Here is a 17,042-nt window from a genome sequence, read left to right as displayed (position 1 = left end):
TCTCTTTCCACAGATCTGACAAGTAACTTTGTCTGGTTTGGTCTCCATGAAGATGTCAATCATTCTAGACAAAACAATAAATCCTCCATGGATCCTCGACTAGCAAATTTACCCAATGCACCTTTAAGTTTGTTTATTTTTCTACTACAATAAATTCCCACATGAATAGAAAATAAAAACAATTACATAAACAGTTACAATTACAAAAGCACCATCAGTGAATTCCTCATCGTGAGACATCGTCCATCAGTCACATGACTTGTCTCCAGACAGGAATAGAGATGCTCTGAAAATGAGAGCTCAGGGAAACCAGAGGATCAAGAAGACTGTGGAAAGGATGGAACAGAACGGAAAAGAATTTATATTTGGCCAGACAGGAGACCAACTCAAGTGCTTAATGGCATGTTGATGACAGGCTGCGGGGGGTGCACGGGTGGGAGGCAGGAGGGGGCAGGGGTAAAACCAGAGTATGGGCCTGAATAGGTGAATAAATGTCTCTCCTCGTGACTACATACCAGCAATTACTATATACAGGGGCAGGCTGCACGCTCCACAGCTGTGAACAAACAACAGCATTTCCAGTGTAATATCAGCTCACTGTTTCAGCTTGGATTGCAGATACTGGATAATATTCTTCTTGTCTTAATTTCATGAATGTAATTTAGAAATGTTATTTCTACAGTTTATCTTTAACAGTATTAAAGCAATAACAATTTAAAAACATATTTATAAAGGTAACACACTCCATAGGCTATAATTACAGGGCCATACCTAAAGCTTTTGGGGTGGCTGGGCAAAATATTGATGACATATTGTATTGCACATAATGTAGTGTACAAGATGATCAACTGAAAGAAAAAAAAAAAGTATGTAGTATGTAATTTGCTTTATAGCTTAAAATGAGGGTGATCATAATTTCTAAATAAAAACTGGGACACCTCCAGTTTGTAGTAGCTGATAATAATGAAATTGTGAAAAGAGTGCGCAACTTAAGATTCAGAATTTATTCATGAGTCAATAAATAGCCTAATCTGAGAGACTTGCATGTCTTTGTGTTCTAGTCATTTTCAAGCACATTTTTCTGTATTTTCGCTAAACAAATGCCAATTTATTTCCCTCTTTACTGTTGGTGGGTATCAAATTGGTCAAAAATTGGGACACTTGAGGCATTTCTTCTATAAAACTGAGACAAATCAAGGGACTTGGATAAATCTGCTGAGGCAGGGGACACAGAGCTCAAAACTGACAGCCTGATTCATCAGCGTGTCAGCATTACAATTCATTCGCTCAATGGTAGGGAGGTACTTTTTAAAAATTCAACCAATCACTGTTATTTGGTCGTGATGTATGTAATGCGCTGCTATCGGGGCTAACTGGTATATTCAGCTTTTCCCAAATCCCGTAGGAAGAAGGGCAATAACGTCTTTCCCCTTGATAAAATTCACCAAACATTCTCTTTGTTCCAGCTTTAAATCTTCAACCTCAGGGATTGTTGTCAGCACAGAATATACGGCTCTTCGCTCATTGGCTGGTGCTTGGACTTGCACTTCTGGGGTTCTTGCAAACCGTCTAGTGTATTCCGATTCCTGACCTAGTCGCTGGAGAGAAATGAAATTGAGCGGAGGCACTAGGTGGCACCAGCCTGGCTACAAAACTGAGATTTTACCGGGTAAATAGGAACATCACCCTACTCAAAGCAACTCTTCTCAACTTACATTTGACAATACTTCTTGCATGTGGCATAGCAGCTTATATTTTTTATCAACACTAAGTAAGCTTTTTAGATAATTGTTTCTTTGTACCCACAAAGACAAGTCTATTTGATCTTGGGAGCTCTATAATTATCTCAAAACGACAAAGGTTAAAAATACAGCAATTAACTTTCAAAGCCACTAGGGAGACTTACTTGTACTCACTAAAATGCTAATAACCTATTCTTAAACTTGCCATAACATACTTAGCACCTTGGTGTGACCTTTGACCTTTTGAACCAGAATACAATTGGGTCACACACAGCGAATCAATTGCAAAAGTAGGTCTTGCAATAACAACAAAAACAACTTTTCTTGACTTCCTTTTATTGCTAGTTCCCACGGCTAGCTAGCGTATATGAGTGCATGTGTTAGCGTGTGTGTTTAGGCTTAGCGCTTGTAGCTGCGGGTCCACATTTCATGCTAACAACAACAAGGCTAACAGCTGTAGAAACAGTAACCCGAGCTGTCAGAGGTGAAGGCTAATGATCGGTAGGCTGCAAATACAATAGCCACACACACTATACAAAGATATCGCATGCTACTGAAAAAGATCACAACAACATTATCAGTTGTGTTAGGATTAGGAAATTAAAAAAGGATAGAAAAGTATCAAAGTTGTCGTGCGAGTAGGCCTATTGATACATCATGCTAGGGGGGTTCTACATGTATCTCTATTGGCGGAATGTAGGGTAACCAGATTTTCAAACCTGGGATTGGCGTTTGGTAATAATAAAATTGTGAAATGAGTGCACTTGGCCCATTCATGACTAACACGTGACTCAGAACAGTAATATGCTCTTTGTGTTTTGGTCATTTTTAAGCAGCTTTTCTGTATCGTACAGAAATAAATGACAATGTATGCCTCTCTTTACTATCAGTAAGTATAAAATTAGTCAAAAATAAGGACACCTGGGAGGGGGTGAGCCCTATGTTCCCTCAGCCCTATGTTCCTTTATCCCAGGGGTGGGCAAACTAAGGTCCAGGGGCCATATGCGGCCCTTTAATCTTTTTAATCCGGCCCTCCAAACTTGAATAATAATAATCATTTTCAGAGTTTTAAAAGTAATTTCAATAAATAGAAAATACTGTTGGACTTGAAAGACAGATATTTTGTTGTTTGTTTATAGTTTGTTGTTGTTTGTTTGTTTTCTCTTATGAATTGGATTACCAAAAAACTCCATCCATCTGCTTCTTCCTTTGTAGCTCAAGAGTCAAAAAGTTTGCCCACCCCTGCCTTAGCCCTATGCGTTCCCTCAGCCCTATTTTCCCTTATTTCTAAGATTTTTTTCTTATTTCTAAGATTTTTCTCAAAATCAAACTCTAAGTCAAGTCATTTTTATTTTTATACTGCTTTTAAAGGGATGATTCAGAGTCATTTCAACCTAGGATGCTTTGCACCTTGACCTCTACATTACATCTATAGTCAACTGCTGCTGGATAATAGGTTGGGTGTAACTGATGACCAAATTGGGAGAAATGAGGATAAATTCTGATGTAAACTGATGATAAAGGAAATGTTGGAACATAGGGCCTAATTTTGTAAGAAAAAAAAAAAAAAAAAAACCTTAGGGATGAGGGAACACAGGTACGCTCTCCCTGGGACATTTCTATAAAACTGGGACAAATCAGTGGTTTTGGATAAATCTGCTGGGACAGGGGACACATGGCTCAAAACTGGGACTGTCCCGGGTAAACAGGGACGTCTGGTCACCCCAAACAGTTAGCTTCACACCCCCAGGGAATGTTTATGAAATCAGCTGCAAAGTATCAGTAGGAATTCCACAGCTCAGGGTCGGTCAATTTAGAGATTTCCTCAGTTGGTGGTCACAGATCTGCAGAAATAATCAATATGACCGACAAACATACATAGGGGTCAGATCTAGCATGCAAACTGTAGTGTGTTTACAAGTTGTCAATAAATAGTCAATAGAGGTAAAAGCATGTCATGTGTTTATAGTGGAACAATTTCTAAGGACATTTTATTTTTTGAAAAATTATGTTTTGATCATATTAACTTTACATATAAGCCAATATTTCATAACATATTTTCAATGATACTCCCAAATATCTACATTCATGTTGACTTGAGCCTTGGTTTATTTAGACTCTCTCAGCAACTGTAATTGAATAGACTATATGTAATTAAAGGTATGCAACTTTTCTGATGGACACATCAACAGCTTGTATATTGCCTAGAACAGTGTTTCCCAAACTTTTTTTCTGGGGACCCATATTTTAAAAGTGACAAACCTTTGCGACCCAAGTCAGTAGACATTATTTGTAAATGACAAAATCACAACATAAAGGTGGACTTGACCATTATTGAACATTAATGAGGATATTTGATTGATGCCTGAGTGATTGTGTCTCTGAACAATTAGTATTACTCAAGTTTAAAAAAATGAAAAACAGTCATTGAACCAGTAATAAAAAGATCTGTAAGTCACCTATTTGGACTTTAAATGTAGCCCGTTTCTTTTTCTTTTCAACATTAAATTGAACCAGCAATATTGGAACAAAATAGTAAATAAAATAATTACTAAAAGATAAGAAAATATACAAACATGCCTTAACATTTCAACATTTCTAATGAGATAGGTGGGCCTGTCTGTGTTTTTGTAGCGTGTTTCAGTCCAGGATGCAGGAGGAGAGCGCAACACGCAGATCAGGCGTATATCAGCTGACCCAAAAAAAATCTCCTGTGACCCACCTGAGGGTTGCGACCCAGTCTTTAGGAAACAGTGGCCTAGAATGTTACTTATTGTGGCATTAAACTATAGATATTTATAGAATTGCCATTATGGCTGTTTTTGTCTATTTGTCTAGATTAAATATATAAATGGACATGGCACTTTCCAAAATAGGAAGTGTTCGTGGGGGCGCTTCTGGCTCCATCAAATCTTTTTCCAATTAACTTAACATTGTAAAACTGTCAAAGCTCTTTCTGTAAATGCTGTAGTGACCTTTATCATTTTGGTAAAATATTTGTATTAACCAACTCTGCATGATCCTGGTGTTTTTATTTAGCTATTTTGTCCATAAATAAATTCCTATTCCTAATATGGAACTGGCTCCAAATTCGCTCCTACGAGCCTCGTGAGCTTCATATGACTGGAGCTGAATGCTCTGGGTGACATCACGCTCCCTTAGTCCACTTCTTTATTACAGTCTATGGTCTATTTGCTTTTTACTCAAATTTTTATTTAATATAGAATACACTGACCTATTCTATTTTACATATTTATCATTTGTTTTTTCTGATAACAGTATAGAACCAACACATTACTTGATAGTTTTTGTCCATTACAGTGTTGAATACTGTCTGACCTTTGACCTTTGCCCTCACAGATCATTGGGTGCTGGGCAGTGGGACCATGCAGCGTGCGTGTCTGAGCCTGTGTGGATTTGAGCTGGTCTAAAGCCGAGATTATACCCCAGCGCTGGGAAACAAGGGGCTAAAAAGGGCCACGTTTACTTTTCGGAGGGCTCCCCAAATCCACAGCAGATTACACAGATGAGATTTTGTTTGCAGATTACAGGATGAAACGCCCTGTGAGAAAAGTGGGCCAAAATGGATCTTTATCTATTTAGAGAGGTCCTTTAACACCTTTCAGTGCTCAAGATGTTTGATTTGTAGTGTTTGTAGTTTCAGATAATACATTAAATAGATTGAACTGGAATGTGCAGGTTTAGTTCCAAGTTTAGTCTCAGTTAAAGGCGAAATTTTTCTGGTGGCGGGTGTTGAAGGTACACCGCCACCTGTTTTTTATTGCTCAAAAATACCTTGAAATACATGGATTAATTCTGTGAATTGGTCATCTTTCAATAGATCTGGCCTGTAACGTAGCTTGGTGACGTCACATGCTTGTTTTTATGGAAATGGCAAAGTCTAATATCATATTGTGGTACGTTCCAGGAAAATGAATAACATCTCCAAAGAGAAAAACAGTGAGCAGACTCTCTGAAAAAAAGTTACACAATGCACCTTTAAGTCACAATTTGGTGTGGTCTGTGAAACATCATTGCAACCTATATTGACATAACTAAATAAAAACTGAAACCAAAAACTTGTAGGCTATCCACCAAATTAAACTACTTTACCAATATACTGTTTTTTATCATGCAGATGACAGAGAGCATTGTTTCATAGTGATATCAAGAGCTGTTTCTTGTACTCTGGTCTAACCCTGTTCCAATATGTATTTGTGCATTCACCAAACTGTGTGTTTTGGTGCCAGACTGGTGTTGGCCTTGATGAGGGAGCACATATCTCTGAGAAAGCACCAGGTCTGTTTATAGCAGAGGTGGAGGGCTACAGACTGGGGGCAATACAGCTTTTCAGTCTTTCAGATAGGTTTTACAGAGACATTGTACTTAAAAAAAAAGTTTTGGGCCACAAATTTTACATCTATATCACAATACAAAGTGATGTTATTGAGAATACAGTGGTAAAAATACTTGAATTGCAGTTAAAGGTACTGCATATGATCATTCGGGTCAGTTCAATATTAGGTCTGAGGACACCCTTGGTTTATAATCTTCTGGATAAAACTTGATTTGGTTTCTCTTACATATATTGCATTTGAATTACAACCATTTCTCAACATTTTCAGACTTTAAAGGCAATATCTAAGGAAGTGAACATGGCTTAAATTAAGAACATTTGACTTTATTTGAGTAGATTCAACCTGACAAGTTAAATTATCTACGAATGGAATAAGTGTGTTTTTCTTAATTCAAGCAACATTTGATTTTCTTTCTTATTTTAAGCACAACGTGTGGCCAGATGTATTTTCATATTTTAACTACAAAAAGTCTTTTTCCATTGGCAGATTTTTGCGTTGTGGGGCCTGAGATCAGATCAGTCTTCGTTCCTACCCTGATCTATGGTCATGAGCTCTGGATAATGACTGAAAGCACGAGATCGCGGATGCAAGTGGTCGAAATGAGTTTCCTCCGCAGGGGGGCTGGGCGCTCCCTTAGAGATAGGGTCAGGAGCTCAGTCACACGGGAGGAGCTCGGAGTAGAGACGCTGCTCCTCCACATCGAGAGGAGCTAGTTGAGGTGGCTCAAGCATCTGTTCCAGATGCCTCCTGGGTGCCTCCCTCGGGAGGTGTTCCAGGCATGTCCCACCAGGAGGAGGCCCTCAGGACAAGCTGGAGGGACTATGTCTCTCGGCTAGAGGATGTGTCTGGTGGGGGAAGTCTGGGAGTCCCTGCTTAAACTGCTGCATCCATGACCTGGCCCTGGATAAGCGGAAGAAAATGGATGGATGGACAGTGTAGGGCCACATGAGAAACAGAAAATATTGTGGAGGGTTGGCCCAAAATGCTTAACTCAATTCTGCATTATATTGATTGTATTTCTTTATAAAAAGCAGTAAATAACATAGTTTTGATGAGCTGGTAAGACTGTAATGCAGCTTTAGTCAATGTATGAGCTAGGAATCAATCCAACAATCACGCAGAGGCCTGTCCTAGTATATACCCTGCAAAACTTTGGGCCCAACATAATATTCAAATTATTGGTTTGGAAATGTCAATAGAGTTCTATCATCTCATATTTTTTATTATGCAACCTTTATGACTGTATGAATGAAAGTGCCACATCGCCCCCAGCAGCAGGTGAGGTCTGCTTAGTACTCCTCACTCTCTATGCTCCTCTGTCTTCTCCCAGTTTTTTTCCAGCTGTTTCCAGATGGGACTCACCCCGCAGTGTATGAGTCACCCAGTCTGACACGCCCACCCCAGCCCCTGTGTCATACCTGAGCACCCCCAGACATGTTCGACTGTCTCCCGTGGGTGTCATAGGAGCGGTGAGTGTGTGCGCGGTGGCAAATCAAGTAGCACCTTCCTGTTTACTTTTACAACCACTCTTCCATAATTTAACTTGGATTAAGGCGTGCCCTCATTCTCCTTTGTAACTTTCCAGACAAAACAGTAATGGGGACTAGACAACACCTGAGGGCCAGAAGTAGTATATACTCTGAAATATGATATAAGGGGGGGTTGTCATGTCTGGCCCACAGGGAACAAAGGTGTGAGAGGTGTAATGGACCTTACATTATGCACTGCAAATTTCTCTGCTGTGGCCAAGATTTTTAAACTTATATCAGGTTATTCATCTTGTTTTCAGATTTATTGTCTACTTACTAGTCCTGAGTTGGTTGTATAATCTTAAAAAAGAAATGTCACATATATTTCTTCCAAGACTCAACTAGCCAGAAAAACTTAAATTTAGGCAATAAATATTTTAAAGAAGCTACCATAGTTGCCCATGCAACACTTAACTTGTTTATATATTCAGTAATGCAGAATACAGAATCATCTATAAACTTATTTCCAGTCCATGAACACTTAACGTGATTCATCAGCCTCACAGCATTAGAATTCGTTCGCTTGGCGGTAGGGGGGGGTACTTTTTTATTTAAAAAATCCCTGCTACTTGGTCGTGACATATGTAATGCACCAAATCCCGTAGGAAGAAGGGCAATAATGTCTTTTCCCTTGATAAAATTCACCAAACATTCTCTTTGTTATGGCTTTAAATCCTCGTTCTTGGGTATCGTTGCTTTTTCTACATTCATCTCGACCACTTTGTCTACTGTTGTGCTGTACCAAGACAGGTGCTTGAGGTTGACGTCATGGCTTCACAGCTTTTTGCTGATTGGCCAGCGCGCAGTCTACAACTTTGGGGGTTCTTGTAAACCATCTAGTGTATTCCGATTCCTGACCTAGTCGCTGGAGAGAAATGAAATTGAGCGGAGGCACTGGGTAGCGCCAGCCTGACTATAGAACACTTACAAGAGACTGCTTAATTCTAGTCTAGAAATAGTTTATTTTAAGATAACTTGTCAAGTCAAATTATCTTGCTGCATGGACAGATCATTTCACTACTTTTAAGTTATTTTTGATAGAATTAATTGCTTATATCTGAAATATTGGGCCAAGCTTTTTTGCAGAGTGCCTGTTATGTCTTATATTTATATATGTATTTATGAAAATTTGTAGCAAGAATGTATTCCAAGGCAAATTAATTTAAAGGTGCACTGTGTAACTTTTCTGATGTAGAGTCCGCCATCTGCTTGTCTCCACAGAAATGATTGTTTTGCTTTGGATGTTGCACAGTATGGCATATAGATTGTATCATTATTACCATTATATGTCTATTCATGGGTTTCAGAATGAATCTTAGGACCGTTGGCATGGTGATTAACAATTTAAACATTATATTTATACCATACGACATACAACAATTCACCCTTATGTAATAAATAATCACAATTTCATCTTTGAACTGTTTCTCTTCTTACAATTTATCGTATACAACTGCTTTATTTGACACCAGTCTTTTCCTGTTTTTGCTTCTTATTTTGAATTTATTGTTACCATTTATATTGTTTTTCTCTTTGTTATTATATTATTGTAATGTGTGAGCTACTGTGTCCAAGTAATTTCCCCTGTGGATCAATAAAGTTTGTCTTCTGAATGGGAAAAAATCCTCAAAATGGTGAAAATTACAAGATGCTGAAACCTATGAATACATCTCCTAAGTTGTTTTGAAACCTCAAGCCTCTGTTTAGCTATCAATCTAATGTGTTAGTACAAAAGTGTGTTCTTTCTGTAATGATTAGTCTGACACAATGATGAGAAGCTGTTTGTTTACTCTAATGGTCTGAACTGTGCGGGAGAGGGCCTGAGGTGAGCTGTGAAGCACTTATGTCATCAGCCCTGCTCCAAACACTGTGTTTGTGGAGACCTGGGCCAAATGGGGACACCTGTTTGTGAATACATCTATGAGATTTACACAGGCAGAGAATGGGAGATAATAGTTTTCTAATGCGCTGTTATTCATTATGTCATTATGTGTGCTTTTGTTGATGATGTGCTTAGAAAGTGTGGGTTTAAATAGGACTAGAAAAGCTTTTGTGTACTGCAGTTCAGTGAAACAGTTGCCTTACTGATGATACTTCGCGGTGGCATCATGCTGGGAGGGGGTTACGTGTATGTCTATGGAGGAATGTTCAGCGGTTACCATGGTGGCAATGCATACAGTAGTTTTAAGATTGTCTGAAAACTCAAGAAAATTTGATTTGAGCAACACATTCTCAAGATGAATACGTGCATTCATGGGCCTGTGTAGGTGTGTCATTTTCAACAAAATTGTGAGTGACTAACTTAAAAACTGTTAACTAGTGACTGTAATTGGATGTGTCAGAGACTTGTTTAACGATCGTGTCACCTTCCAGGCACAAATCATGTCACCTTCCAGTTCTAACCGTATGTCAGCTCTTTCTGGTCAGATTGCGTTAAATCAAAGCTCAAATTAAAGTGTAACAAAGCCTCAGACAGATCAGTGCCTCCAGTGTCGTTAACTCTAATTCCTTTAAGAAATATCCAAACTTATCCACAAATGTTGAACCTTATCATTTGTTAGTGATCTGGTCCAGCAACTTGTCATATAAATCTAGCCCAAAGTCTTTTCAACTAACAACAATTACACCTGTGGGCTTGAATAATGGCATTGCCTTCTGAAGCTATAACAGAGAAAAGGTTGTGGCGCTTTTTGTTTCATGTGTATAGTAGCCCCAGTAATTAGAGATTTTAATTATGAAGCAGGTCAACAAACCTGGAAATTCCACTACAGAAGTCTGATTTGTCCGCCAAGTTGATTCACTCAATATTTTGCTATGTTTTATATGGTCCCATTCCTTATAACATTAATTACAGACAATGTACTAACCCAATTTATTCAGATAAAGCTGGCTTTCATACCTGTATTTTAATTCTGATGTAGACAAATTTGTTTTAATATGGTGTTTTTTGCAAATGTGAACGCACCTAAAGTCTTTCTGAAGCTTTAATCCACACCTACTCTCTCCATACCTTCACCTATCCTTTCTATTTAGATTCACATTGAGTTGTTTTCTATTTGGGAGTTATATATAGTTGAAGGGCCTGCTCCGAGTGAATCCAAGTGAAGATGACGGCTGGACACAACTATTGACCAAATATGATCTCTGCTGACAGGCCGAGAACTGACCAGAAGAGAGAAGGGATAAAAATATTAAAAACAAGCCAGCATGAACCCAGCTCTAGTTCATGAGTCATGCTTTTTTTTTTTTTTTTTACTGTGCATAGGATGTTGTGTTAATGATAGGGTGCCGTCCACAAATGATCCTAAAATGAAAAGGAAGGGTGTGCTATCAGAGGAAATATGGTACAGTTCTGGAGGATGTTTGTGAGTATGAAAACAGGATATGTAAAAGAAGAGGAAATGGTGAAACTGCCAGAAATGATCAAGATATCATTAAAGAGAATGAGCTTTTTGTTTTATACACAGTATAAGAGTTCAATAGGGAAAACTTTGCTGGAATAATTAGAAGGTGGAGAAGGACCTCTACTGGTGGAGAGTAGAATTACATGCACTTTGCAATTAACTGATCAATCTCATCTTCATATATTATGGAGTAAAAAATATTAGTTTTTATTTATAATTATATGTATACCTAAAATATTGAAATCACTATACTACTAGTCTATCGATGGGTTTCAGAATGATGAAAGATTAGGACTTCGAATTACATATTTAAAACTAAATATTGTATTGTTTTCACCAATGTAAATGTCATATATAACAGGACAGGAAGCTGAAACCCATGAGTAGGTGAATAATACTTCCTGTTCCAGCAGAAGCTAAAGAGGTGAGATACGTGTTATGGTACTTTGTGCATTGGTAGTATCTCAGTACTCACATACATAAAATGCAATGTTAAAATGTATGGGGGGGAGGGGGAAAATAGACATGTTGTGACATTTGAGTGCAATAATCTTTATTACATAAACATTTAAAATAAACAGACACATACAGCAAAACAGGAATGTTTCAAACACACACTGTGCATGTTTCACTCACACTCAGATGATTAGAGACTTTTCCCAGAGAAAATGAAATGATAAATAAACCTGATGCCAGGCACCTGACTCACCACAAACATTCTTATCTTACACATGAGACATTTGTATGAAAACACAGTGTAAGTGTGTATGCCCCTGCCAAGGTGCTAAGAGCACTTAGAGCACAGATAATCTGACAGTGATCCTGCTCTCAGTGCTCTAATCTCATAATCCTGTTTGGACTACCCTGACCCTCACCCGGCAGGTGCACAGGCTGCAGACAGGTAAGTCATGCCCTCATGCAGCTCTTTGGTATGTCTTTATCACTATCACTGTTAACTGGTCTCACTGTAATAAGGCATGGGGCATTTTCACTTTTAAAGGAAATACATGAATGTGTTGAAAGCAGTGGGTCCCATGTCCACTCAGCAGCACTGGGCACACTCTCATGTGCACATCACAGGGTTCAGCCCTGATCTTCAGACGGTTCTAGTTGGTTTTGGTCACGGTCTTGGTCTTGAGCTCAGCCAGTTTACTGGTGACAAAGTTCCACTTAAAGGAGGCATCTTCACTGCCCCCAGCCCCTCCCCCCAGAGACACATATTTGGAGAAGCTGTTGGTCTTAGCTCCGCCCTCATCGCCCTGGTTTTCTGAGATGTGGCCGTCCTGGGCCTCTTGCCCCCCGGACTCCATCACCCCCTCCCCCTCCTGCGCTGATGCGGCCGCCTCATTGGCTGCTGCAGCCGCTGCGTCCGCCTGCTTCTTGGCAGCCCAGTTGGTGGCAAAACTGTCCCAGAATCCTGTGCGGCGTGAGGGTCGAGAGGGCTCCTCAGGCTTTACTGCCAATGGACTGTGAATGAGAAGAAATCACAGCTACTGAGCATGAACTGTTTCAGCAGGACATGTGCATGTGTGCATTGACTTTAAACTGTCCAATAAAGCTCCAGTATATTTGACATCATGAGACTGTGGTCACTCTTGACATTGAGGTGACTGCACTGAAAAGCATGCAGTGGTGCACTGATGTGACTTACTGGTCAGGGACAGGTGGACTCTCCGTCTCCTCCAGGAGCTGGTGCTCATCCTCTTTGTTGAATAAAGTGGACAGTTTGTTCCAGCTCTTAGCCCCAGCTCCCTGCATCTACACTCACACAGAGGTCAGAGGTCAGGGACATCACATAGTATACTGCCTTCAGTGTGTTAGATCATAGACACCGCAGTAGCAGCTGAATGTGTGAACAGAGCAGTAGCTCCTTGCTGACATACCTTTTTGGCTAACTGGGAGACAGCATTGGGGCCCTCGTCCTCTTGAACTGGATTCAGATCATTCTCCATTTCCACTTCTGAAACCTGCTCCGCCACACAAACACAGAGCACCATCTAGTGTTTTTTCTAGGCATGACTTTGTCTAAAAATGGTCATTTCTAACATGACCACATCACATCATAAATATGGACACTTTAGGAGGGTTTCTGCACCAGTCAGATGAGGTCATATTCATACAGTTTATGTAGTGCACATACACAAGGATGGCCATGGATAGCTCTTGTTCTCCACACACTGTTATATGTTCTTCCATAATCCTCATCCTCACCATAATACTTGTACACTTAGTATTCTACACATGCATGGAAAGTATCAGTACTCTCTCTAGTATTCCCTCAGAGCCTGCCCTGTGCTGCACTGGAGCCTATAGGCAGGTGCACTTCCCTGTCAGTCACTCAGAGGAATGCCAGCTAATCCACAGGATCAGGTATCAGGCCTGGAGATCTGGGTCATGAAACACTGTCTGTACGGGTGTCAATCACACAATGCAAAACAATGAATACACCAGGCATTTCATACAGATATACCAGGCATTTCATTCAAAACTGTGTCTATAACAGTGTGAGTCTGTGATGGGTCAAAGGACACATAAGCACCTCAACACTTTGGTAAAAGGTCTGTCCCGGACAAACTTGTGCTTTAAATTTCAAAGAGATGCAGAAGAGTTTACTAACTGTTTACCCACTAAAAATTACACATTGACTCAAACGGTTATTCTGACAAATGAAAACTAAAAAAGCCCTATAACATGAACCTGCAGGCTCCAGTGTGATGGGCTGACAGCTGTGATAGATCACTGCCTTCACAGATAGTGAAACCACATGATCACTGAGCTCCTCTGTCCTCAGAATGAATAAGACATGATCTGAACACTAAACCTAAACACTTAGTGTATTTTATAATACGCAGAAATGATGCACAAATCCTTACCTCCTCCGCAGTTTCCTCCTCATACTCGGGGTTAATGGTCTTGAGCACTTTGCTCTTGTAGGACTTCCACAAAGGGTTCATATTAGCACAGATGCCCTGTCAGTCTTCTGAAAAACCTGTGTAAACCTCCTGACGCAGTCACACTTCAGCGTATCTCAGGCCTGTCCTGGTTTGGTCCCATATGCTTCTCCTTTGCTGCTAAAGAGATCTTAGTAAAGAGAATTGCACCAGACACATGCTATTTCCCAGTGCTCTTTGTAAGCTAACTGTCCCCTGCTCACTCCACACTGTGTGACCAGGTGAGGCTGGGAGGCTGCACCTGCCCCGCTCCAAACAGCCAGCGTCACGCTCCACAATCCCTGCCTTGGTTACCTGGAAACAGGTGTACTTTTACTCATGCATATTTCAGAGGGGCTCTTTCTTTTCCACAGCAAGGTCTATTGTCACATGGAGACGCTAGACTGCCTCCTGTAACCTCTGGGCAAACACACAAACCATGTTCAGCAGGCGCAGGCTTTACACTAAATGGGAAACTTAAATGAAGTATTAATTCTGAACCATAGCCTCCATTTCTCATAATGCAAATAGCACATATAATATATTCAGTGTAACCTCTGTCCTATCAGCTGATCATACACTGCCTTATCATCGCTACCTGTCCACCCCCAGGCCTGTCCTCTGCTCTCAATGGCTGATCCATCCTGTCAGTCAAACAGCAGCCCAACTGGGGCCTTTTGAGACTGGTCACCACGGTAACCTGAGACAACTGGTAAGTGTGGTGGAGATAAAGAGGGATGTATAAAGCTTTGATGACTGATCAAGTTTCACCAGCGAACAAAAACAGAACAAATTACTGCCTACAAAGTGGAATTTCATGCTGTGATCCAATTGGTTGAAAATGTCAAACTTCCTAAAAGCCTTATTTTATACTTTTAAAGTGCTCCATCTTTGAATCCGGCTCCAATTCTGATTTGTGGTCCATTGTTACAAAGGTATTTTGCATATGCATTGATGATAACTTTAATTATACACTACAGAAACCCAATCTGACCTATAGCTCTTGTGTTTCCAGATTTGATTACCATACGCAGAGTAGCCACTATAAGATCAACCATCTCCAAGCAGGATGTGAATTATGAATGGACTGTACGGGTGACATGTCTCCACACACAGACACATGCACGCAGGTATTTTGAGCAGCTGAGGGTTTGGTTGGAGGAGCTCACATTTCTCTGGCAAAGACACACCCAGGTATTTACCAGTGGCAACATGCAAACAATGTGTTTACTGGAGATTACTGTATGGATCACCAGGCAGGTTGTGGGCCACTGGTGCTTTTAAATAGTCAATGCTTGTGGGGTGTTTTGTTGTTAATAGAAACAGTTTACAGTCAATCCTGTGTCATTAAAATAATCTAGCAAATCCACAATAATATCTCTTTATATTTTTTTTTACAGATTGTTATCAGTCTGGTTCTGATACGCTCAGTTGCAATTAGTTGTTTGTTTTTTTTTCACTGAAACTAAGGAGGTCACCTATCATCTCCAAATAAAATCAGGTTCCTTTCACCTCAGTTTAACAGTTTAATTCAGTTTGAATTTAGGGCTTTGCTCACTGATTATGCTTACATATTTTTACCATCATTTTTTCTGTTCCTGATTGGCTAATTTACCTGTCAATCACGCCCATCTGACAACAGGGAGTCCAGGATTTCTGTCAAATGGTTCTGAAAGTCTGTGTGCTTTGCATTCAAAAAATGGATATTGAAAGCATTTTTTTTTTTTTTCAAAAAGTAAAAGTAACATGGAATCAAAAATCTGGATTGATTAATATGACAAAAAAGTTGATGTTCCGTTGTATGGCATTAAACTTACCTATCTCCATGGGGACAAGCAGATGGCACAAATAAGCCAAGTTACTGTGAGCCCCCAGAGTAAAAAGTTATGCATGTTTGTGACAATTTTCTCTCTTCTTCTTCTTCTTTTTTTTTTTTTTTTTTTTTTTTTTTTTTTTGAGCAATAAAAACATCTGCTCTGAATAAAGGCTGGAACATTTCAAACAAAACAATATCATCTTCCTGCAATGAAGCGACTGTCTGACACTCTGCTAGAGAATTTACATAGTGAACCCTTAGTTCAAACCTTAAAATGATTCAGCTTCCAAAATATAACAGATTTTACACTTATGTTTAATACGTTTATAGGTTTATAAGTTAACTTTTTTACCTGTGATTCCCAGCCCAGTGAGTTGTTATCATGTTGTCAGCCACATTTATGGCTCATTCATTCACGCTATAAAGTTGTGACATACTTAGCTGGCATCAAACCACAGCAGCTCATGGCCCAGCACAGCAGTAAACAATAATTAGATCTATATTTGCACTTTTCACTTGTCAGCACATATTTGACACTGTAGGCTATATTATGCATGCATTCTAATACATCACATGTTGTGTATTATCTTTTACAATGATAACATCAATTCCATGCTTATCTGTAGTTTACTTTTTTGATAAATTGTTTTTCTTTGACAGGATTCCAGATGTTTCTACTTTTCGATCTTTTGAGACACATGCTACTTAAATCAAACAACAAAATATGAACACATGAATGAATTAATTACCCACACATTGTAGCTGATGCAATTGGAAAAGGAATAGAAGTGACCACCAGAGGGCGCCCGACTGCTTTACAAGGAAAGACAAGTCTTTAGAGGTGCCCTGGTTAATTATTGGTTAAAGCACCTTTTATAATAAAGAGACATACACTACACATACTTTTTTTTTTTTTTGTATTATTTTTGTTTAATGTCAGCAAAAATAAAAATAAACTATTATTATTATTATTTTTTACATTTATTAATATTTAAAACGCTATATATCTTTTCTTTGTCTTGATTGCATGCATCCCTTTCTCCACTTGTGAGAATATCATTATCATTTATAATGTCTATTCACTGGATAGTCTTCCTTCTATTGCCTATTCATCAGGATTAGAGACTGCGACAAAGAACCACATTGTCTGTTAAACTCCTTCTGATCATAGATAAAAACAAGTACCAAGTAGTGGCCCAAGACATTACTCAAGTAAAAGTAGAAAAGTAGAGTAACTGAAGACTTACAGGACACAAAAAATTG

The 17,042-nt window shown here is 39.3% G+C and overlaps 1 protein-coding gene across 1 annotated transcript; it reads right to left on the bottom strand.

The window, feature by feature from the left end:
* Positions 1-12,139: 12,139 nt before the first annotated feature.
* On the bottom strand, positions 12,140-13,987 carry LOC110174261 (uncharacterized protein C1orf232). The gene is made up of 4 exons (XM_020940330.2): positions 13,907-13,987; positions 12,917-13,000; positions 12,685-12,791; positions 12,140-12,500 (listed from the first exon to the last, which is right to left on the bottom strand). Exons 1-4 carry the CDS (start codon positions 13,985-13,987, stop codon positions 12,140-12,142), a joined length of 633 nt encoding a protein of 210 aa, XP_020795989.2.
* Between the last annotated feature and the right edge of the window lie 3,055 nt (positions 13,988-17,042).

The sequence above is a fragment of the Boleophthalmus pectinirostris genome, unplaced genomic scaffold (assembly GCF_026225935.1).
Source record: "Boleophthalmus pectinirostris isolate CB_2022bp ecotype Guang Dong unplaced genomic scaffold, ASM2622593v1 HiC_scaffold_6, whole genome shotgun sequence".
Taxonomy (NCBI): domain Eukaryota; kingdom Metazoa; phylum Chordata; class Actinopteri; order Gobiiformes; family Gobiidae; genus Boleophthalmus; species Boleophthalmus pectinirostris.
Note: the sequence above shows the minus strand (reverse complement) of the source record. Positions and strands in the feature narration are given on the sequence as shown.

Excerpts from the sequence above, each read along its gene's own strand:
- LOC110174261 (XM_020940330.2), bottom strand. The coding sequence starts at position 13,987 with ATGAACCCTTTGTGGAAGTCCTACAAGAGCAAAGTGCTCAAGACCATT. Across the intron at positions 12,792-12,916 it reads TCTCCCAGTTAGCCAAAAAG|ATGCAGGGAGCTGGGGCTAA; the intron begins GTATGTCAGCAA and ends GTGTGAGTGTAG. Across the intron at positions 12,501-12,684 it reads AGTCCACCTGTCCCTGACCA|TCCATTGGCAGTAAAGCCTG; the intron begins GTAAGTCACATC and ends TCTCATTCACAG.